Raw genomic sequence first — 23,339 nt, 5'->3', positions numbered from 1 at the left:
CTGATCAAAATTTTAAGAGCAGTTGAAAAATTGCAAGAATTTACATTTTGCACTGTTGGATCTTAAGGAGGTTCTGATTAAAGTGTCAAAAAGCTAAAGAAAAATTGGACTCAGGCAAAAAAAGGTTGTGAGTAAGCAATTTACTGGAAACAAGCATTAAAGTGAAATAGGCTGTTGATCAAAAGTTTAGACCACAAAAAAACAACATCCAAACAAATAGAAATAAAATGTTGAAAAAAGAACTCGGTAATGAGTAGCTGTGCCATTCTTGTTAATCACTTGGAAAAATGGGTTTGTGCATTCTTGATGCCAGGGTTTCCAGGACGCTAGTGGGAATGTTGCTCCAGGTGGTGAAGATGGCTTCATGGAGGGCATCCACTGTCTGGAACCGATACCCATTTTTGTCAACTTCACTTGCCATCCGTCCCCAAATGTTCTCAGTTGGGTTTAGATCAGGGGAACATGCAGGATGGTCCAGAAGAAGTCATTACCACACAGACGAGGGCCTTCACTCATGAGGGATGCTGACTTCAACTTTTCCACATAGCTGCTGTTTGACGCCCCTGCACAACTCGAAGCTCCATTGTTACACTGAAGGAAAAACTTTCTTCCACATTTCAAAGTCCCACGTTTGGTGCTCTCGTGCAAATTCCAAACGGGCAATTTTGTGGCATTGAATTTTTTCTTCTTAAAAACCTTCTCTCGCAGATGCCGTCTGATGGTTATTGGATTATCGGCACCAGTAACAACCTTCATTTGGGCCGAGGAGGGTCCTTTATCTTGACGGACATCCAATCGGATTCCCCGGCTCAGGGCCAGTGACATTTTTTTGTGTCTACCACCTGACTTTTGTGTCAGGTGTTGTGTTCCATAACTGTCGGGATCTTTGAAGAAGTTTCAAATGATGTCTTACTGCATCCATCCTCAGCAGCAGTGGTGTGCTGTCAGCAATACATTTCTTACCATTTTTCGTCTCACTGCCATTACTTCTTTTTGTATTTTTAAGCTCAACTTAGAACCTCCTTAAAATTAAACAGTGCAAAATGTAAATTCTTGCAATTTTTCAACTGGTCTTAAAATTTTGATCGGGAGTATACATATTTCACTTCCAACAATTCCTGCGTTTCCCCCCGCCTTCAACACTCACACAAGTGTCACTGTCAAGTGTCCACCCTTCCTGAGAGGAAGTAGCTATCGCGCTTGCCATCACAGTGCTGCTGACCGTTACCACGACAACACCACATCTGTCTATACCAGCAGAGGGACATTCGGAGCTACACTAGCGCCCCCTGAAGGCACAAAATTGTGATAAAACTTCTCCAAATCCACAAACAAACACTTTTACCAAACCTGCTGGCCCGACCTGTCAGCATGAATCAACAGACTCTGTTCTTTAGAAGGCTTTGACCGGTCATAAGTTACTCTTTACTACCTTCGCCATATGTTCTTTTCTCTGTGTGTGTGTGTGTGTGTGTGTGTGTGTGTGTGTGCAAGTGTGTGTCAAGTGGAGTCTATTGAGAGGGAATAATCCCATTAAATGACTCCCATTCAGCTGTACTCTAACACACAACAGCAGCAGATTTGCTCAAATGTATATGATTGTAATTTGCAATAATATATGTGCACACACTAATTGGCACAATTCAGTGAGTGCAGATAAGGATTATTTTTTAATGCTCTATTGTATATTTCATCCGATAAACAGCTGTGTAGTATATGAAAGTCCACACTTGCCCTCATTGTCCACGAAAAGGATGTAAATGGGACACAGACATCTGCATTCAAGTCCGATCACACAATTTATGGATGTTTGACTGCGTGTGTGTGTGTGTTGGGGGGTGGCCTCAAAGGCAGCGCTTTATGTTGCCATGTTTGTGAAGTGGGGAGGTGGGCAGCTGGGTTTGATAGGCAGAAGGGGGTGGACCCAAGAAAAGGAGGCGCGCACCTCCCCCCTTCCCACCTCATTGTTGGAAAGGGAAATGCGGGCTTTAACATGACCCCGGGGGTCGCACACGAGCGGTTCTGCTCCCCTCTGCAGAGCATCTGTCTCCCCGCCTGCTGACATCAGGACCTTTTTGGGATCACACACACACACACACACACACACACACACACACACACACACACACACACACACACACACACACACACACACACACACACACACACCCTCCCTATGAACGCGTGCCATAAATTTAGCACAGACTCTGCTTATTACGACCAGCCCAATGTGTCAAAATGATTGAAGTATCCTATAAAATGACATTTCATTTGGTACAGGAAAAGCCAATGCAGTAATACTGTAGGTAGTGTATCTTCCTCACCTTGACTGAATCCAGCAAGTCTTTGGGGAAAAAACGCCTTAAACCAACATCCTTCCTGGAGAGAGACCGAGATATGAATAGGACAACATTGGGAGTAGAATGTTTAAAATGTTGTAAATACTGGCAGGAATGTTATGTCTTTAACTGACCATCAATTAGTTTTTTCTTCAGCTTGGAAATGACTAACAAAGCTTGGTTGCATTACTGGGGATGAGAATCAAATAGTAGCGATGTTCAGCTCAGGTTTCCACGCTGTGGTTTAGGACCCAATTACTTTATGGGTTGTCCCGAGACACTCAGTTCACGAGACGAGCCAATATATGAGGTTGGGTCTACAAGAACGAGATGAGGCCAGAGTATAAAATTAAACTTATACTCTGGCCTCAATTTAAAGTCATCAGTCATCCCTCGTTTATCGCAGTTAATTGGTTCCAGAAATATGACAATCTATCGCAATCTACTACTTCTAATACGTTACATTCTTCTGCACTCGTTGTGTGTGCTAGCGGCCCCCCCCCCCCCCGTCTCCAACCACCAAGAAAAAGAGACTGTGTGACTGACAAAAGGGCTCACTCCACTCATGCCATTGTTCTATGGAACAAACGCGCCAAGGTGCTGAAAACAACGAACAGAGTGAACCCTCTTCCTGCCCGTTTGGAGGCAAGAGATGAGATGAAGATGAGATGAAAAAGCATGCACATGACAATATATTGATTATCAAATTCATTTTCATTTATTTCATTTATTGTGTGATTAATTCGTTAATTTATTTATCCCAGGTCTTGTGCCCACGAGACATTTTTGTTCTGAACGAGAAACCGCCACGTTTTAATCTTAGCAAGATCTTGTGACACCCCTATTAGTTCACATATTTGTTGATGTTAGGGCAATACATGATATAGTCTAGTAGCTAAAGGTAATAGAATCTGGTGAAGATGCTATGCAGAAGGCAAATTGTTGGGCAACAGGGTGAAAATCTGAAAGTGAGCCTTGGAAATTTACAGCCGAAATTAGAATTTTCTAAAACAAAACACTAATGGCCAACTGTCAGACCCTTGCAGCAGCCCCCGTGAGGGACAGACTGAGACAAAACCACAAAGACAACAAAAATAAAAGGACGGGGGAAAACAGACAGCCGGGACAAAACGGGCGATAGGAAGTGGGCGACATAACGACTGGACATATCTTTTCAGTTGACTGGAGAGCTCGTTAGGCTAATGGGCTGAAAGAAAGACTCCAGCGAAATGGTGCAGCTCATTAGAATGGGAGCCAACCCTCGTTAAGGAGCCCCGTTCGTTAGCGCTGGCCATTCAACAGCCAGCGGAGCAAACTTACATCAAGTAATTGACATATTGAACAAACACTGAATGTATAAAACTGCATCACTGAGCAATGATAGAAGAATTTCTGAAACATATTCCAACTAGAAAACGAGTACTCACTCCAGTAGTTCATAGTTGGACTTCTTGTCCAGGGCGTTGCCTCGCATCTCTTTGAAGAACCGCCTGGAAATCACAGCAGAGCACAGTCAGTTACTCATTCATCCAAGTCAACATTATTATTAGTATTAATTACATGTTATCATAACCTGCTCGGTGTCTCACCTGATCTCTAGACAGCCCAGTTTGAGGGCGACATCTTGTTCCAACTGATCCCCAATCTGTGTCATGTAGTCATTTTTCACCTTAATGTGATGTATGCAAATAAACACAAGCATATGTTGTTATTTAAAGAGAATGAATTATTTACATCTCCCAGCAACAATCTCAGACACACAAACAGGCCCGCTGACCTAGATGACTCCCAGGCAAAACACAGTCGGCAATCAGTGCCATATGTCTCAGTGTTGAGAGATGAAGTGTGTGTGTGTGTGTGTGTGTGTGTGTGTGTGTGTGTGTGTGTGCGCTTCTGTGCTTGTGTGTGTACCTGGTGGTAGAAGTAATTGAGTGTAGGTTTGTCTTCTGTAAACTGCTGCACAAAGCCTTTTGGCAGATACCGGATCCTCAGTTCATACCTGTATACAAGAGAACCAATGTTTAAAACATGCCTATTCAACTTCTGGGGGCCACATTTTTAAGAAATATGCGTGTGCAAGTCATATTCATAGACGCTGTGGTCAAAAAGTAAGCGAAAAACATGAAAATCAAAACACATTGAAACAACTTTCTTGGGTCGTTTGTTTTTTGTGTGTTTGTTTAATGTCACAAGACGGAGCCGCCTGCGAGTACATTAAAGGGAAACCGCTTCATCATCCACAATCCTGATGGCAGACATGAACACACGTCTTTCTCTTTTGTGTGCGTTCTATATAAAAACAGATAGAAAGAGGTGGCTAAGAATGCACGTAATGGGCCGCATATATTCCGCTAATAAAGCCTTCTGAAAAAACATCCAAAAACCGCCAACAATGCTCCATTTACATAATGTTATCTGCATATTAACCAATGTTATTAACATTGTTGTGAAGATTGTTCCGCTGAACAACTACATTACTGGCGTAGTGACACCTCCCCACACCACACCGGTACTAGCCAGCTAGTGACTAGCTTCACCACAAAGACTCACTCGCGCTCACGATGCCTCAGGCCACTACCGAAAGGTAACGCTACATATGTGTTTTTCAGTGTGAAAAGTTAACGCTAGGTGTAGTGCTCCTTTCTATGATGCTATGTGAAATCAATGTGCCCAGGAAGGAATAGGGTTGTGCATCAAGTCTCGAGCATCGATGGGAACCGGGACTAACATTACGATTCTCCTGGGATCGTTTTTATTTCGATTCTTAGTTTTGATGTCCACGTTTCCGACTGGAAGAAAAAGACGTGACCACCAACGAAGAAGAAGCCGGCGAGCACCAGTGAAGAAGAAGCGGCTAAAATGTTTGGCTTAACTTCATAAAAAAAGAGCAGTCGGCTCAGTGCAACATTTGCAACACAATGCTATCACGCAAATGAGGGCGCTTCATGTCCACACATTCATGGTGTCGAAATAACAGGGTACCTCGTCTTTGACACGCTACGTCGGACTTCCTCTAAGCAATCAGAATCAGGGAAGTCCAACAATAAATTACATTTGTCTCAGGCCAATGTAAACGTGGGTTTCAGGATGCTAGCTACGGCTATGGCTAAGCAGGTTTATCATTTGCACAGTAGGTCTCCGTTAGCAACAGTCAAGGGACCTTCTCAACTCACATAACACACGCCTTCAAAATAAGAGCACGTTGGGCTATATCCTGTAAAGCTGTGTTAAGAAAATAAGGGTGTCATAATAAATAGCTTACACCAACATTGAGGCAACAAACAAAGTATACTACTTTTCAAAAGCAAACACCTTTTGTGAAAGTATGCTTCTGTAAAAAAAAGAGTTACAACGTCATCTACTGTACAGAGTTTGAACGACAATGGGACATTGTCACCAGTCAATTCACTCAACATTTTCCTGCAGGAAGATGCTTTGACAAGACGCAATGTCTTGGATCATAACCCCCACTAATGCATTATTTTATATCTAATATCACATCATATATTTACAGCAGTTACAACACCCTTGAAGCAAAAAAAAGATCTCGTGACTTAAGTCACACAAAAAGTGACATCTGCTTCCTCTTCTTTTTTTTTTTTTCACGTCCGCAGTGCAAAAGGTCCTAAACGTAAAATGGCATTAACGGCAAGGTCGCCACAATAAAAGTGATCCACGGTGCGCTGCTTATTAAGCGCACGGCAGACGGGCCCCGCTGGATTTTTTCATGAAGCAGTAAATCACTACTGCTGGTTTTGCATTCGCTACAGCACGCTGGGTAAAGGATGCTAGCTGTGACTTTGTGCAAGCCCAACTGTAAGCTCACATCTTATTTTGCAAGGGTAGTTCCCTATTTACTGCCACATTTAAACACAAATCCTACCAAAATGTAACAAAATTAACTGGTTTATTTAAGAGAACTATTAATCATGTTATATTTTCTCATGTTGTCACTTGAAGAAGACTATTGCTTCTTTCTCTCTCTACTTGGTTTAAAATATAAATGGCATGACATCTTTTCCTCATCCACACAGATGAATCTTTAAGATGCATTATCTATTAAAAGCATCTTGCACATTAACAACCACACAAAAGGTCTCATGGACTCTCACCTCCACTCCTCGCCGGGACGCGTCTGTTCGTATTTTTCGCGGACGTGAGACACGCCCAGGTCTGGGTGAAGCCAGTAGACTTGGTCTCTGGTTTGGCCGCTGCTGCTGAGACGCAGGCCGAAGCAGGACGTCCAGCGCACTTTGTGGATGTCCAGGATCTTCTGGATGATTCCCTGCAGATGTGGTGATATTAGACATTTACGACAGCTGGATTATGGAGTCTTGTATAGGGCATCACTCCACGCAAGCAGTAAATTTAAGATGACGTTCACACCCAAACATGTTGCCAGACATCACATGTAGAGTATGCTCACAGGAGCATGTGTTTTGCCATGTCAAACTCTTGGGGGGTGGGTTTGACCCAGATATGAAGGGATTCCACTAATGTTTGAGGGGCACTTGGTAGTTTATGCATCACAAAAGTGGATCCTGAAGAACACTTCCCATTAATTGGTTGGAATGAGACACACAAATGAATAACAACAATGGAGGAGATGTATTTAATTCTCTGCATTTGACTGGCAAGGAGAGAGACACAAGTCTGCGCTGTGTATACGGCAATCAAAGAAATCAGGCTTCGCAGCACATCTTAAAATAAAGCCTAGAGCTCTTTCAGTCATCTACAGACATGGGAGATGTAAGTTTGATTATTTAACATGAACAGAGTATGACATTGTTGTTAAAATGAAAATGTGACTAATGTCAGGACTGTACCACACATTGCTATGCTAGCTATGCTAACATTTGTATCATCCCACACAGCAACAGGTACAGGAAAGTATCATACCCGGACATCGGTGGCATCCCCATATCGAATGTTAGAGGACCAGCTGCTGAGCTCCGTGTTGGTCTCGAAGTGATGGAAGACTTTCAGGACCCTGTCCACGGAGCCGGCCATGGTCCGATCTGACCCCCCCGTGCTGAGCCTTGGGGCGCCACCCAGGAGGGAGTGGTTAAGGTTGGGGTCCATGTAGGGCGTGGCCATGGTTTTCCCTGCTGATACCGCCGCTGCTAGGTGTCTGTCATATTCTGGGAGGACGAGGAAAAAAAGTTGGCATCAAAAAAACACTCTCAAGCCTCATCCATTCTCCAACAGAATCAAAACAATGGACCTCAGGTGGATATTCTTCCTGTGTAAAGCCCTGACAGTGACACACTTCCTGGAATTAAACTCAAGTGCATCCTCTCGCCATGAGTACGCAGTATTGGGTGTTAACACAACTCCTGTTTGTTCTTATCAGGGAGCTTCCATGCGTACCTCGGCCCCAACATATGGGGAAGGGGCTACAGCTGCTCGTCGCCATGGAAACACATGTCCGTCTCCGCCTGCCTCCGTCAGTGCTGAACACCGACAGGCAGCTGCCGGCCTCACAACCACGCATGACGTGCACAACGCCCTCGCTGCACCTGCTCCCGTGCAGGGGTTACAAAAACCAAAGTTCCAACCTCACCGTGCAGCGTCCAGCAGCAGAACATCCGTAAAAAGTTTGGCTGACAATGCTACTTGATCCCATCCTTTCCAGTCCTTTTGCAGAGATACCCACAGTCACAGTGATTTAGAAAGTTCTCCTTTTCTTCCGTCCACTTTCCCTTTTGCTCCCCGGCGGCCTCTCTCTGACGACAACACGCTGTTTGTTAGCTATCGGGTCTTTCCTGGCCCATGCCTGCGCTCCATAGTAACACAGTTGCCTTGGAAGTATATCGTGACCGTCCCTCAGCAGAGGATTTGGACTTCTTGTCCCCCCTGAAACTCTTCCAAGCCAGTGGAGGCGCAGAGGCAGTGGCGGTCCAAGCCAAAAAGACAGATAATTAGTGATCAACCGGTAGAGAGTTGTCTTCTTGTTTAGCAACAGGGGCGTGCGATAAAAGAGAGAGACAAAAGCAGCAGAGGGGAAGAGAGGCAGAGAGATGCAGGGACACGAGGGAAGGCGGACATTGTTTCAGGAAGAATGAGAGGAAGAGGACGGCAAACGCAGCGCGAATGAAAGTTGAATGGGGAGCAAGAGAGAAGAAGGAGGAGCTTCAAACTAAGAATATGCTAATCACTGCTAAACTCTGGTGTTCAATGAAAAGCCACTCCCACCTTTGTCCATGTGTGGTGACGTCAGACCTTTTGGTCACTCATTAAATTTGCTGTTGCTCCAAGTCCAATTCATGATATGTTTAAGTGCTTCTCTCACAAACAGTCTCTCATATTTTACTGGACATTTTTCATATTAGTGTTTTGGTTATACAAAATGGACTTTTTAAGAAAGTTCTAACAGTAACATGTCCCTAGAGCCTCTGAATGAGCATCAAACATCAGAAAAATATCACTTGTTGACACCACTAAAGAGCGAAACCATTCCTGTCTGGACATGCCTCCTCTTTTCGAGGATAAATGCACTGGATCTTGCACCAAGTTCTTCGACTACAGCTGTCCTATCTAGTCTGACAAGTGTTTGTCCCACAATCAAGTCACTGCCCTGAGAATACAATGACTTGGATGAATGAGAATATTCACAGGCTGTGCTAACTATCTGTCAGTCAGCTACAGACGTGGAAGCTGTAAGTTTGATAATTGTGCTTCTCTTCAGCAAATAGGCTAACACAGCATGACGTTGTTTTTAAAATGCTACTGCAAGGTTAGCACTGCTCACATATACCTATGCTAGTGTTGGTGTCCACCTGTCCCACTCTTAATGTTACGTTTTTGTGTGGGATATATGACATCTATTACACTGGACAAGTGCAGAATTACAGTGTATATGTAAAAAGTGGATAAAGTACAAAATTGGCGCTTCTAGGAGAGAGACACTCTGTGGTAACAAGGCGTGGAAAAAAAACAGCTACAGACACACCAATTGTAGCATCAAGGCTAAATTTTGGCATTCAAATATTCTAATATATGCCATACAACCTATGAGGCCCTGCGACTGGCTGGTGACCAGCTGGGATAGGCTCCAGCATGCCCAGCAGTGAGAGCAAGCGGTATAGAATATAGGTGGATGGACCTATGAGGCTCATTTGAAAATTAAAAAAATATATATACTATAATAGCAACTTTTAAACATGGCCTCATGCTGCAATTCTATTTGTTGTATACATCATCTTGGCAGCACAGATGAATATGGTATAAGTGCACAGATGGATCAACTTGATGCCAGCCCACATAAATAATATGCTCCACTGCTTTATTCAGTTTGTTTCTGAACTTGAATAATGAATAAATGTTTTCTAATTATTTTTTGGAGGGGTTCACGGTGCACTGATCCGAGTAACACCTCTGTTCCCTGTGAGGAGGGCTTCTGGTGGACAAGCAACTGTATGATAATGATTACAACATGAAAAGGGACTCACCTGTGTAGTAGGCAATCCTGGAGATATCTGAAAGACAAACAGAAGGGGGAGTTAATAAGCTTGTTAAAGTGCATAAAGCCGTCATCGTATTAGGTTTGTGGTCAAAGATTACACGAGGGGATTACTTGCAGGAGCCCCTGGTGTTCAAATTATTGATGACTGGATTGGATTTTTTTGGAATAAGTCAATGCAATGGTGAGAAACAACAACGGGATATTGATTGAGAAAAATCAATAGGTCATCAGATAAATGGTTGAAAGAGCTCATTTAAAAGTTAGAGCAACACCAAATAGCAGTTTGCTCCTTGATAAACGTATGCTGCATGTAGTACTGCAGATAAAGACAAACAAGCAGAATGATTATAGGACTTGTTTTAATAGGGGTCTATAAAAAACCCTCACCAGACTCCTACACTTTATATACTGAGAGGTACAGTACTTTACAATAAATACCTAATAAAATGCATGCCACAGGAAGTCAGGAGAAGCCTTTTGGGTGCCATTTGGAGTGTCGGTGATCCAGGTCAAGAGGATAAGTGCTTTAGACACCCAGGTCTACAGTACACAATATTGCTGCCCAAGCATGCACACACAGCAACACAAGAGGTCGTCAACGAGGATGATGTCATGCAAATAAACCACAAAGAGGAAGTGGCAACCTGGGTCATATAGTTTATCGACAAACACTACTGTAATATGAAACCAGAGTGTGTGTGTGCGTGCGTGTGTGTGTGTGTGTGTGTGTGTGTTGGGGGGGGTAGTGGAGGCACGAAGGGCAGACAATCCCCGATACCAATTTAGCGGATGTCTAGCTCCGCACTTTTATGATAAATTTTTCCAATAATGCACATTTCACAACACTTCTAGTCATGTCTGTGTCAAAAGAAAATACAGCAAGAATAAAGTCGTAATTTTATGAGAATAAAAATAGAAAATTACATGAATAAAGTGGTAATATTATGTGGAAAATGGCAGAATTTTATGAGGGGGGGGAATTATATTTAAAGAATAAAATACAAACGTACTATTAGAAAGACTTGAGAAATTCGAGATTAGAAAAAAGTTGTAATATACAAGAATACTGTCAAATACAACAAAATTACCAGAATAAGGAGGTAATATTACAAGCGGAAAGCAGTAATATTATGAGCATAAAGGTGTTATTTTAAGTGAAAAAAGTCTTACCATAACTGCAATAAAGTAAAAAGAAAAAGGAATTTTGACCATCACATTTCGGACATTTCTTTCTACGTTCTTCTTGCAAATTACAATTTTTGCCTCATAATTTTGCTTTTTTTCCCCCTCGCCTTGTGGAAATCAAACATTTTACTGAGGGAAAGTGAAATAGTGTGGCTGTAGTGGCTTAAAAAGACCCTGATAACTCATCTGGACTCGTCCATGTGCTCATGTGACTTTAATGACATCTAGATAGACTCCTAAGACCACCATCTGCCCTACTGATGCTGCATTGACAGCTTCACAAAAGAGGTCAGTGAAAGTGAAGCGCCTCAAAGCTGCAAACACAAGCCCACAAAACGCACTTGCCACTAAACCTCCTGGAAGTTTAACGTAATTTGATGCAAGCAGTCTGCCTCACTGCCATGATGGCGAGCCTCAGGAGGAGTATGTCACTCCTCCATGACCCTGCGGACAAAGACGTGTTACTGGAGCATGCCGTCTAGTATGCAACAACACCGTGCCCGAGGCAACCGGCACACCTGCCAGTCAAAAACACAGCAGGGAAGCGTGGAAATCACTCCTTTGTATGCAAAAGTTCAGCTGTGACTTACAAGACGTAGGTAAATTGATCTATGTAGGCTCCATGTTTGGATAAACTTGAATGGACCGTTACATTAAACACGCTGATGATGCATAAATCCTGCATGCATGAAACATAATAAGGTCATGTTGACGCATGAGTGCTCATTGGCGTTTATCTGCAGAAGCGAGCAAACACACACACGCACACACACACACGCTCACTCAAGTGTGGGGAGGTGTGAAGGTGCAGCGATAACGTGGTAGCTGCACACAGGGCAGACATACTATGTTTTATTCAGCATCCATTTAGGACGAAAGGACCTTTTTGGATGGTAAATAAACAGATTTATGTGATTTATGTCAAATTCAAGCAACTGCATGGCAAAAAGTTACAGTGCATTGTAGAGATGTGTGAGAAATTTCAAGTCGATCCGGTTTATGGGGTATATTAATTTATAGGGCCCTATGAAATTTGTTTTATTTTTTCTCCAAATTCCGTTTAAATTTTTTTTAAGTCTGTTTTTTTACACTTATTTTACCAGTATAGGGTGTGCACTGCTGTCATAGTAAATAAAGAATGTCTGTTGCCAGTTAAGATACGCTCAAAGCAGGAATGGATAATCTGAATAATGTGTATTTCATTCACATCAATTTCCGTGAGATTCCACGTTTAACAGTTTTTATTGGCCAATTCCACAATTCCGTCAGCGATTCTGTTAACGCGGAAATCATAGGGCCCTAGATTTATCTGAAAAATAACAGCACAGGAAACTCAGTGGGGGTGCATGTTTTAACACACTGTCACCCTTTTTATGTGCAGCGGTTCAGGAGCAGAAGAGTTACTTACACACTTACAGATACAATATAGTCATATCTGCAGATGCCCAAAACGCGGCCTCAAACAGAAATACATCATGCCTACACACAAAACAAAATACTCTCTAAGAATGCACCACGCAACCCTCTAATTTAACATCCATATCCACTCTCCCACATGCAACTTCCCACACACACTTCAAACCTCCTACATGCACGCACAAACACCGTACATTTTCACACACACACACACACACACACACACACACCTTCATCAAAACTGCATGCTTGTGTCAATCCTTAAAAGTGTCAACAAAGTGGCACAAGCGCACCACGACTGTCCTTACTGTGACAACCTTGATAATAAACATCCAACACAAACACATGCATTCAAAAGCAGTCCCTCCTTACCATGGTACAATCCTTCCATTTAAAGTCCAGAATAGTGCAAAAAGAAGAGCGCTAAATTGGGAAAGCCCAAATCCCGGGCTTCTGTGGTCACTCTTACAACGCGGCCTTCCCCTTCCTAATCCCCACCACGACACTCACAGAGTGTGGCATGAGTGGGAAGGATAGAGTGCGTCCTAAGGGGGAGGGAGATGAGCAAGAGCGAGTGAGAGAGAGAGCGAGAGAGAGAGAGAGAGATAGAGCGAGAGAGAGGGAGGGAGGGATGGATGGATAGATGAATGGAGGACGGAGGAGGGGGAAGGAGAATCTTTGTCTACCAGAAGAGGGCTGGGGGGTGGGGGTGGCAGCCAGATGTACAAGTCACACTGAGTCGAGAACATGAATATGACCCATACCGTTCCAATCAAGTCCTGCAGGTGGTGGTAATGTGCAATATAAAGCAGGTGCCAGCTGCCACTCACCGTGAGCTTTTTCTTTTTTTATCTGATGGGTCACTGCCCCACTTGACCATAAAAGACTTGACTATAAGGTAAAATAACCTCTTCACTCGGCATTTCCGGATTTGCGTCTATCAATTTGCATCTTTTTAATGTGTGCGTCTCCTATGTGTGCGTGGTGTGTAAATGCTAATAACCCTTTGGGGTCTCTAATTAGCGCTAGCTCAGAAAAACATTGGGTATGGCTGTAGGTGACCTGCTGACGAAGAAGTTCCAGTCGCTAATAAAATGTATATACTGTAAAAGCAAATAACTGCATTAGCATTCACATCTGTGGCTGTGGGAAACCTCCTGGTGTATTTGTTTAACTCCACAAGATGGCAGTAGCAGCATTTGAAGTATCACAAGCAGCTGTATCTACCACTTCATTCGCTTTAAAATGTTGCTACTCAGCTGTTGGTGTAACCCTCATGTGTGTTACCGTTGCCGTACTGTTACTTACAATTAACAATTGGCGGCATCTTTTCCCCACCACAGCTCTATCTGCTGCACCTGGAGGGTCATTGCCACACTTGGCGCTACGGCTAAAATAAAATTCTCAAATCCGTACCAATTTCCAGCTGTTCACCAAAATGTTGCTAATGAACGCTGAGTCTCCTAGAGTTGCTGGGTGCGTGGTCTACAAAATCTAAATAAATAAACAGTGTTTCTAATTAGCAGCAGTTCCAGCAGCAGTTTAAGTTGTTATATATAGAATGATAACGCCCCATCCTCTTAGTAGTTTAGATGAATAAACGCCCTGGCTATAAATACAGCATTTACGCTATAAAGGTTTTGCATAATGCTGCTAACTGCCTAACCAACCAACAAATGTTTACATTGTTACTTTTTATAGCACGTTACTTTCCAAAATACTACAAAATCCTTGCAAAAACAGGCTCATGAGTGTGTGTGTGTGTGTGTGTGTGTGTGTGTGTTCCTGCTTGTGTTGTTGCCTTCAAGCCCTTCCGCCTCTCCGACACAAACACCACCCCGAGGGGGCTACTCCATTAGTCATAATGTGACACGCTCAGTACAGTCCGACTGAAACAGGCTGTCGCTCAGGCTGTTCACTTCACCGCCCATCTAAAACAGACAGAAGAGACAGCGACCACAGCGCCTAGTTTTATCACAATATTGATAACATTTAGAAATGATGTACAGTATATTATATGTATATTGTTTTTTTTTCAATTAAGAAAATGTGGCACAATGTCACATTGAGAATTTAACAACAGAATGGCAGCAATCTAATAAGACGACATATACAGCATGTTAGCAGGTTATTTGTGGACAGAATCTCAAGCTCTTAAACACACACATCAAGCAAACAGCCTGACATACCAGACCAGAGTTGCTCAAGAGCAAAGCAGATTAATGGGCCATTGGATTACTAGGCCAAGACGTCTCACACACACACACACACACACACACACACACACACACACACACACACACACACACACACACCCATCCTATAAGACAAAGGCAAATAACATTTAGATGCAATAAAAAAAAGAACACAACTTTTGTAAATAACTGTCAAATTAAATGATGTGGTTTCTTTTATTTAATTCAGTAGATCCCCGCCTTTTCATGGACTTATTTACTCTGCGTTACATTGTGAATAATTCTTCTTTTTTTTCATGGTAATGACTGAAGCTTGAAATTTTCCAGTCCTTACAAGTCATAAGCACTGTTTAGTGTTCACCAAATAAAATTCCATTTTAACTATGCAACTATCTATTGAAGTTGACAAACACAAAGAATGCATTTTGAATTGGCTTATTTGTTAAATAAAATAAGACTAGTCTTACAAGACTTAGTCAGAGAAGAAAAAGAGTGCTGACATAGCAACCAGGATTTAGTCAGTGCACAGAAATGGAATCCACACCCATGTGGTTTGTTCATTCATTGACACAGATTGTGTGGAAAAACGTGTTGTCTTGCTGGAAATGACATAATAACGATCACGTTAGTTGAATAGTTTGAATGGGGACACATTTTACTCAACATCCATCCATCCATTTTCTATGCCGCTTGTCCTCATTAGGGTTGCGGGGGCATGCTGGAGCCTATCCCAGCTGACTTTGGGCGACTGGCGGGGTACACCTGGACTGGTTGCCAGCCAATCGCAGTTTTACTCAACATGTTCACTGAAACTCTCAAGTATTTTCAAGTCATCAGACTGAAGTCTGAGTCAGGTCCTCAGTCAATTTGTAAATCTTTGATGAGATTGTCAAGTCGATCCAAAGTCATCAAAACTGTGACTCGAGTCTACACCTCTGCGATACTGTATACTGTTTGCCAGTAATTGCTTAAAACTTAATTTAAAATGTGTTTGTTGAGAGGAAAATGAAAATGATTATGCAAAAGTCGATGCAGCCAAAATCAAGGCAACATACTAAAAAGGTTTCAGCAATGGGCCCATTTTCCAATTCATTATGAAATAATAGTTTAACAGGCGGAGGTGTAGAAAACATGTTTTTATAGTGGAGTTCATGACGTGAAGCAAAGCCATCAAACATTTTTTCTACATAACCAGCCGCTACAAGTGAACACATAACTTTTGTTTAAGATATAAGCATCTTACCTCTCAGTTATTATAGCCGTAATCAGAATAATAGGGATGAAAGCTGCATCTCCGTATGTAGCTTGAAACATCAGTTCACCACTTGATGTTAGCCGCGGGGGAGCACGAGCGAATCAGGAGGGGAGCTTAATGTCAGCTGACTGATGTCACATGACATCTAAAGTGACATTTATGCGATCGACCCAAACTACCCTTCGTGATCGATTTAACGGGCACCCCTGATTTATAGGGTTTTTATGGGTGTGTCCATTATTCACGTTTTTTTCACCATTCGCGGGGGGTCTTGGAACATAAATCCTACAAATAGCTGGGGATATACTGTGATAACATAAAATCAGGGTACTCTGACTTCAAAGTCAGCCAGTGCGTACATGAAGAGACAAATGACGTCAACAAGCTTTCTGATTGGGGCTAAAAACAAGAAAGCAAAATTCAACCAAAACTACGACAGCAGCTCCTTCAAATATGCTTTCCATGTGTGCTAATGTGACAAATTCCCTGTGTGTTGTTGTCGTTGTTCTGTTATTTTGGATTAATGTTAAAAGGAACGATCCACAATTCTCATACAATTAGGACTGGATTTTTGGCGCTGAGCATGACTAAAATAATGGACGTTTTGTGCACATTTGCTATTATTGCTTTTCTGTGTTTTATACAAGGGCACATGGCAATAGCATTACTGTAGATTACCATGAGGTCTGCAGCACACCCTCTCTCATGTAGTACCATCGCCCTCTAGTGGCACTGCACTTTCAATCTGGGTCTCAAAGGGCCCCATTTCCTGCCTTGTGTATGGCGTGTAAAAAAAAAAAAAGCCATAAAAACGGGTTAAAACCAGCTAGACGAATGAGTGCTGAATGAAGCTTTGTTTAAAAGGACAGCGTTTGCGGGTGACTCATCACACAACCAGACACAGACACACACACACACACGCCCGCACAGACACACCAAGCGGTATTTTACCCAAGCCTGACCTTTCCAGTGTCGAAACGTGCGAGTGTGTGTGATGTCATAACTGTGAGGACGTTCTATGTCATGAGTGTGTGTTTGTGTGTGTTGAGGAGCAGAGATGAGGTCATGTGATTGGCCAAGCAGACACTGATGCACAACTCGGTTTGTCATCCTCCCTCCAGCTCCAACTTTGGATTTAACTTATGAAATATCCGTTTATCCCTGCATGTCTGAGACGTATCCTGAGATTTTAGCCTTTGTAGGCAGGCGGACAAAGGCTAACAACACCGGGGGGGGCCTAACCTCATCTATTTATTGAACAATAGAGCTAACATCCTGTCAAAAAACAGTCCAACTCCATAAAAAGCCAGATATATATATATATATATATATATATATATATACATACTGTATAGGGAATTTGCACGGATCATCTCCCCTCTGTTTCTGTTTTTCCTTTCACTTTATGACAATGATGCCTTTCTTTTTTGTCTCTGACTCATGTAATAAGAGACACAGACAGAGGGCGCGAGGGGGCAACTGCTTTACAATATGTGACGTTCCCTGTTTTTGCAATTCAGCAAAAATGTCTCAAAAAATCTAAAAAGAGCCAGACTGCAGTCAAGATTTCTATGTCCTATTATACTGCTTGGGGTTTTCTTCTTCCAACTGACATGCAGCACCCACTGACCTTCAAGACGGCTGCTCTCTCTAACTGTGTGCGTGTGTGTATGTGTGTGTGTGTGTACAGTGTGTGTGTGTGTGTGTGTGTGTGTGTGTGTGTATGTGTATGTGTGTGTGTGCATTCAGAGGACCAATTCCTGTAGTCTCCAAGTTGTCTTCTGGTGGGGGTCAAGAAGGCTTGGTTTAAGACGGGGGTGTCCAAAGTGCGCCCCGGGAGCCTTTTGCAGCCTGCAGCTTTTTTTATTGGCCCGTGGCACACTTTAAAAATAGAATTAAAGAAGACAGATGAAAAAAAAAACAACAGCAAAGTTGAAAAAAGCAAAACGGCATAAGGCAGGGGTGTCCTAAGCGCAGCTTGAGGGTCAATTGCGGCCCATTTTTGTTGGTCCGCGGCACATTCTAGAAACTCCATTGGACAAGAACATTTTAAAAAACGACAAGTGAAGTTGAAAAATAGAGCAAAAAGCCATAATGTAATGAGAAAAAGTTGAAATCCTAATCACACTAATAATCACATGCATAGTCACCTGCAACACAGAACACATTTTTCTTTAAATAGGGCCCTGCGGATGGAATCGCGGACGGAATTGGCCAATAAAATCGGAACTTACTGTTAAACCCGGAATCTCGCGGAATGTGACATAATGTGAATGAAACGCTGTCATCGTGAGGAGAAGGAATGCTCGTGTGTGGAAGTATTTCCCTAGAAATGGCGACCTGAAACACTGGCAAAAGTTGACGGAAAAAACGTGAATGGAAGCTAGCTGGGTTAGCTTCATTGAGCAGAGCGTGCTAGCGCGGCTGTGTGTGTGCATGTGCAACTCTGGCTGGAAGAGTGTGTTTTCACCCTGTTGTGTTTGACCGCTTTAATGTAAACAAGCGTTTTACAATGACCGCAGATGTCGTGCAAGGTCGGAGTGAAAAAAGACGAGAGGCACGTTTACTCTTGCACCCAGCTCGTCTTAACCGTCAACAGACATTAACAATGCACACAACACACAATTATTCTCTCAAATATATATATTTTATAGAGAATAATTCTACTTATACATGCAGACAACAAGGTGAGATCGAATTCAATGGTGTTTCTCACTTACTACCGGTACTTTCTTTGGCCCCATGTCAGGTTATTTAGCGGTTGTTTTGCACTCTGTAAATAATGCACCAGCAGTGAGTCGGCAACACATCGTGTTCTTTGCTTGGGCACATGTGACTTGTTTGTTACATGCAAGATTGTACCAAAACCGAGACAGTGCACAAAAAGTGAGGCAAAATTTTCCAACGGAAACCAAATCATACAAAAGTTGGTTGTACAAAAACCAAGGCTTGACTCTCTACATGGTATGGCATTTCCTTATGAAATTTAAAACGTGATTTTTCAGTATGCAGCCCTCGGTGGAAAAAGTTTGGATCCCCCTGGTTTAAGGGTACGGTGATGTTTCAAGTTGGGTTTTGTGGCAATGAGGGATGCGTACTGTGTTCGTGCAAATGTCCGGCTATCTGCGAGCCCCCAAGGAGGGACGAGGTCATTAGTCATGATGATGTCATTTCCTGCCATTGTAAAGCAGACTGTAGTCTACCCTGCAAACGGGTGTAATCCACACAAGTACCGAAATAGTGAGCTGAAAAAAATACATGTGATTGCGACACAGAGGAAGAAGAGTGCAGAGAGGAAGAAGACATTCCCAGAGGACACGGCGTGTTTACTATATGGCCATTAAACGTGGGCTTTGCTTCCTGCATGTACAGTATATCAAAAGGAAAGCAGAGGGTGTGCGCAGTGACAATTTTTCATCTCCATAAAATCAGATGCAACACGCAAAACCCCTTTACTGGCCCATAAGCATAAAAAAATTAATTGTAAAATAATGAAAACGGCATGTATATTTAATATACTCACTGTGTGCCTTCTTTTTTTCCCACCACAGCTCTATCTGCTGGATCTGGTGGGTCACTGCCCTACTGCACCCTAAATTTGACTGAATTTTCCAATTTAAAAAAAAAAAGCACAGCTGTTGCTGTAGTCAGCGGTAACTGTATTTCAAGTAGCAGCTTGATCTACCTCTGCATGCACTTTAAACCAGGGGTGTCCAATGTGCAGCCTCGAGGCCATTTCCGGCACGCAGCTGTTTAAATTATTGGCCACATTCTTAAAATTTCAGTTAAGACAAATTCTTTAAAAGCTAAAAATGTAAAAATCTGCAGTAATTGTACATGAATAAAGTCAAAATATAACAAGAAAAGTCGTACTCTAACAAAGTCTCAAATTTACGAGAATAACATTGTAATATTGTGAGCAAAAACAACGTCATTTTAGTAGCACTAAATTTAAATTTTAAAGAAAAGTATGTTTTTTTTTTAAGTAATATATCAAAACAAAACACTTTTGTGTTTGAAATTAAGTTGGGGAAAAGTTATAATATTATGGGAATAAAGTCAATATTATGAGAATAAAGTCACGATATTACAAAAAAAAGTTGTAGGAAGTTGAAATTGTTGGAAAATGATTATTATTATTCTTAAATTATATATAACTTATGAACATATCTATATCAAAGTGGCCCTTGCAACTTTAGATTTTTCAGTATGTGGCCCTTGGTGGAAAACGTTTGGAGACCCTTGCTTGGAAATGTTGCTCCTCATGCGTGTTACACTCTCTGCACTGTTGCTCCTTTCCACAATGACAACATTGGTTCTGTTGCTGCTGTACTGTATGATACTGATTGTTCATAAATGACCATGTGGTCAAAGAGAGCCATGTTTTTTTCTTTTCCACTTTCTCATGTGCATCAAATCAGTTTTCAAGTACAACGGTTTCCAAATAACCTCTCTCCAATTATCGCCTGCTCCCAATTAACGCCCCATCCTCTTTGCGGTTTAGATAAATAAACGCCCAGGCTAGAATTCCAGCGCTTGTAAACTTATTCAGAAGCTCAGCATTCCTCCTGACACACTGATTGCTATCATAGCGGAGTCATGCAGCAGTCGACTGGCACTAGACTGCCGCCTTTGTCACCCTTTCTCTCGCTTACTCGCTTTCCACGTCCAACAGAGGTAGAAAGCCGCTTCGCTAGTTTAAAGAAATAATTTAAAAAATGGGAGGAACTGAAGCTGAGACTTTTTTCTGCAGGAATGGACAAGTGTTTCTATAAATAAAAGCACTGCTCTGCAATTTACGCACACACGCCATCGCCACGCCTGTATTAGCCTGCTGTAACCAACCACATGAAGAAGCAAACCCAGCTGGCCGTGGCAGACCAAGTCAACAGCGGCTAGCTTCTTTTTACACTTGAATGTTTATAAGAGCGTGATTTCTCGTTCCAGGCATGTACGTGTTTTACTGTTTTTATGTTTACCATTAACAGCAGTTAACTTATTTTTACACTTGCATATGACTGCGTCATATTGGAATGGATTGTGTTTTTGCTTAGCCTGCACTCACTCTGGTCCTGTGACACACAAAAGCAGGGTCGTACAGGCAAACAACACATAACAAGGCAGCGTTACAAATCCGCTTATATGAGGAAGCATGTGCGCATCACCTGAGTGGTCATGACCATGTCCAAATTGGACTACACTGTTCAAAATTCACCACCACGCCTGACCTAAGCACTACATCCACTCATGTTTCAATGACATTGCCCTTCTTCAGCAGCACCAGTGTAGAAATGATACAAACATGAGGACTGCACACTAAGTCCTGCGCTCTTGTTAGGGCGCAGTGGGACTCGCTAGTGGATGCTGCAGTTCATTAGCATTTTCTTGCATCTGGAATGTGAAGTAGAAGCAAATCATACACGCAGCGACCCGCAGCACTACCACAGAACACTGATGGTCAATTTACATTTACACAATACATACCACGGTTCATTTTTACATTTTTATAGTTTTTTTTTAATAGCTAGGGGTTATATTATGCCTGATGTAAACATTCATATGTCACAGGTAGGACAATATCAACACTATTTTGAGGGAAAAGAAGTACTTTACAGATCCTTTATACTGCAGGAGCACTCTGCTGTTTTAAAGGACCGATTACAAAAAATACTCCTAAATTCTCCATATAAAAAGGAGTGGTCTGCTGTTTTTAAGGACCTACTGAAAAAGATCCTCAAAATGACAGAACCACTCTGACATTTTAAAGCACCTAATGTAAAAAGCATGCCAAAGATACCCTATTAGATTAGAGCGCCCTGCTGTTTTAATGAATCTGCTGCAAAAATGTAAGTCAAAGATCCTCTATACCTGTATATAACATGAGTGCTTTGCTGTTTAATGACCTACTACAAAAAAAGCTAGGCATCGCTATACGACAGGAGCGCTCTGTCATTTTTAAAAACCTAATGCAAACACATTAGTCTGGAGCACCCTGCTGTTTTTAGGAATCTGCTGGAAAAATTGAAGTCCATATCATGAGTGTTCTGCTGTTTTTGAAGACCTACTGCTCCCATGTTTTGAACTTAGCTTGCAGGCCAGTCCGTCAGATTTGGCCCATGGGCCGCGAGTTGAATATCCCTGCCTTACGGGCATCAGGTAAGCTAAAACACTTCATAACTGGACCAAATAGAGGCAGAGGTGTTTTCTGTCAGATGAAAAAGACTTCTAATCAGTTCCAGCTTTGGAAAAACAGTGCCCTGTTGAACAAATAAGCACCTGGGAGGGAGATTTACAAGCAAAAAGTGGGTTAATCCACTCGAGTTGTCCACTGTGGAGGTAACGTTACTCCAAATTCACTCCATGTGACTTGTGACTTACTTTATTTTACACCCTCCCTGCTTGGTTGCTATTAGAAGCTATTTCAACTCATGTTTAACAGCGAAAGGCAGTAAAAAAGTAACAACAAATCATGCCAATGTGTTGATATTACCAAAGCAATGAACGCATCATTTCCTTTTAGCTCCTGAAGTAATCCCCCCCTCTTAAAAAGTCAACTTACCGCTGACTGGTTCCCGTGGACGTTCTATGTTGAACCTTCTGTTGGCTTTAAAACTGGAAGAACTAGCTCGAAGATCCGCTATCCCGGAGTAATGATAGTTGCTGGCGGCGTATTATCGCTCCAATCTCGCCTCCTCAGTCTTCTCCCCCCTCTCGCTCGCTCCGGAGTCGCCTGTTCCTGCTTCCCCTCTTCGCCTCGTCCACATCCAACATTCCAACATGGCCGCCGCTGGGAGACACACACACACACACGCGCACACTCCTGGGCGCGTGCACAAACAAGGCACTGGCACGCGCCTGAATCCTAGCCTCGGGTTCAAGAAGACACGCCCACTTTATGAATGAATAGGATAATAAAAGGGATACCTCTGGGATCTTTTAAAAATAACGTCTACGATTCATTTACTCAGCCAGCACGGATTCATTTTCGACTGCTTTTTGTTTCTTTATGTTGTGTTGTGGCGAAAAAACTACCTAACCGATTTCCACAACCTCTTGTAGAGGTGTGGCGCTAAGGTCAAGGAGGAATTCAATAAGTTTTGATGCAGATTTGGATTAAAAAATTTTTTTTACTGTTTTTATCAATGAATAATACGTGCTTATAGTAGTTAAGAAGAACAATACTGGTATTACTAAATCATTGTTTTACAAGTCCAGCCTTGTAAATGTTTACTTTTCTTGTGATATAAGCTTGATTGACATTGCAACATGATTGTTGACACCCTTCTTGAATGCAAGTTTAAAAGTGACACCTTGTGGTCACAATATGACGTTGCATGATCACTCTTTCGTGCTGGTACGCGGGCTCTATCTAGTTGTACTCTGACTTTTTTTATTTTGTTAATGGACCGTACTACTTTATGTACTTTCCGCTTATATTCTACTGCTATGACTCCAACTTACTAAACAATATATTATATTGTAAT

The 23,339-nt window shown here is 42.3% G+C and overlaps 1 protein-coding gene across 9 annotated transcripts in view; it reads right to left on the bottom strand.

Moving 5' to 3' along the window:
• Positions 1–22,633, bottom strand: part of ptk2aa (protein tyrosine kinase 2aa) — a 38,736-nt gene extending 16,103 nt beyond the window's left edge. For 7 of the 9 annotated variants that reach the window (XM_054763372.1, XM_054763373.1, XM_054763374.1 and 4 more), the window contains exons 1-9: positions 22,415–22,633; positions 12,778–14,336; positions 9,791–9,817; positions 7,239–7,480; positions 6,452–6,624; positions 4,251–4,338; positions 3,929–4,008; positions 3,767–3,829; positions 2,325–2,379 (exon numbers count right to left, since the gene is read on the bottom strand). In XM_054763372.1, the coding sequence (XP_054619347.1) occupies positions 2,325–2,379; positions 3,767–3,829; positions 3,929–4,008; positions 4,251–4,338; positions 6,452–6,624; positions 7,239–7,480; positions 9,791–9,817; positions 12,778–12,796 (747 nt within the window). In that variant the 5' untranslated portion in view covers positions 12,797–14,336; positions 22,415–22,633. Of the gene's footprint in view, positions 1–2,324; positions 2,380–3,766; positions 3,830–3,928; positions 4,009–4,250; positions 4,339–6,451; positions 6,625–7,238; positions 7,481–7,709; positions 9,035–9,790; positions 9,818–12,777; positions 14,337–22,414 lie in introns of those variants that run through there. The other 2 variants (XM_054763376.1, XM_054763383.1) reach the window with 2 other exon arrangements.
• Between the last annotated feature and the right edge of the window lie 706 nt (positions 22,634–23,339).

This window comes from Dunckerocampus dactyliophorus, chromosome 20, assembly GCF_027744805.1.
Source record: "Dunckerocampus dactyliophorus isolate RoL2022-P2 chromosome 20, RoL_Ddac_1.1, whole genome shotgun sequence".
In the NCBI taxonomy this organism is placed as follows: domain Eukaryota; kingdom Metazoa; phylum Chordata; class Actinopteri; order Syngnathiformes; family Syngnathidae; genus Dunckerocampus; species Dunckerocampus dactyliophorus.
Note: the sequence above shows the minus strand (reverse complement) of the source record. Positions and strands in the feature narration are given on the sequence as shown.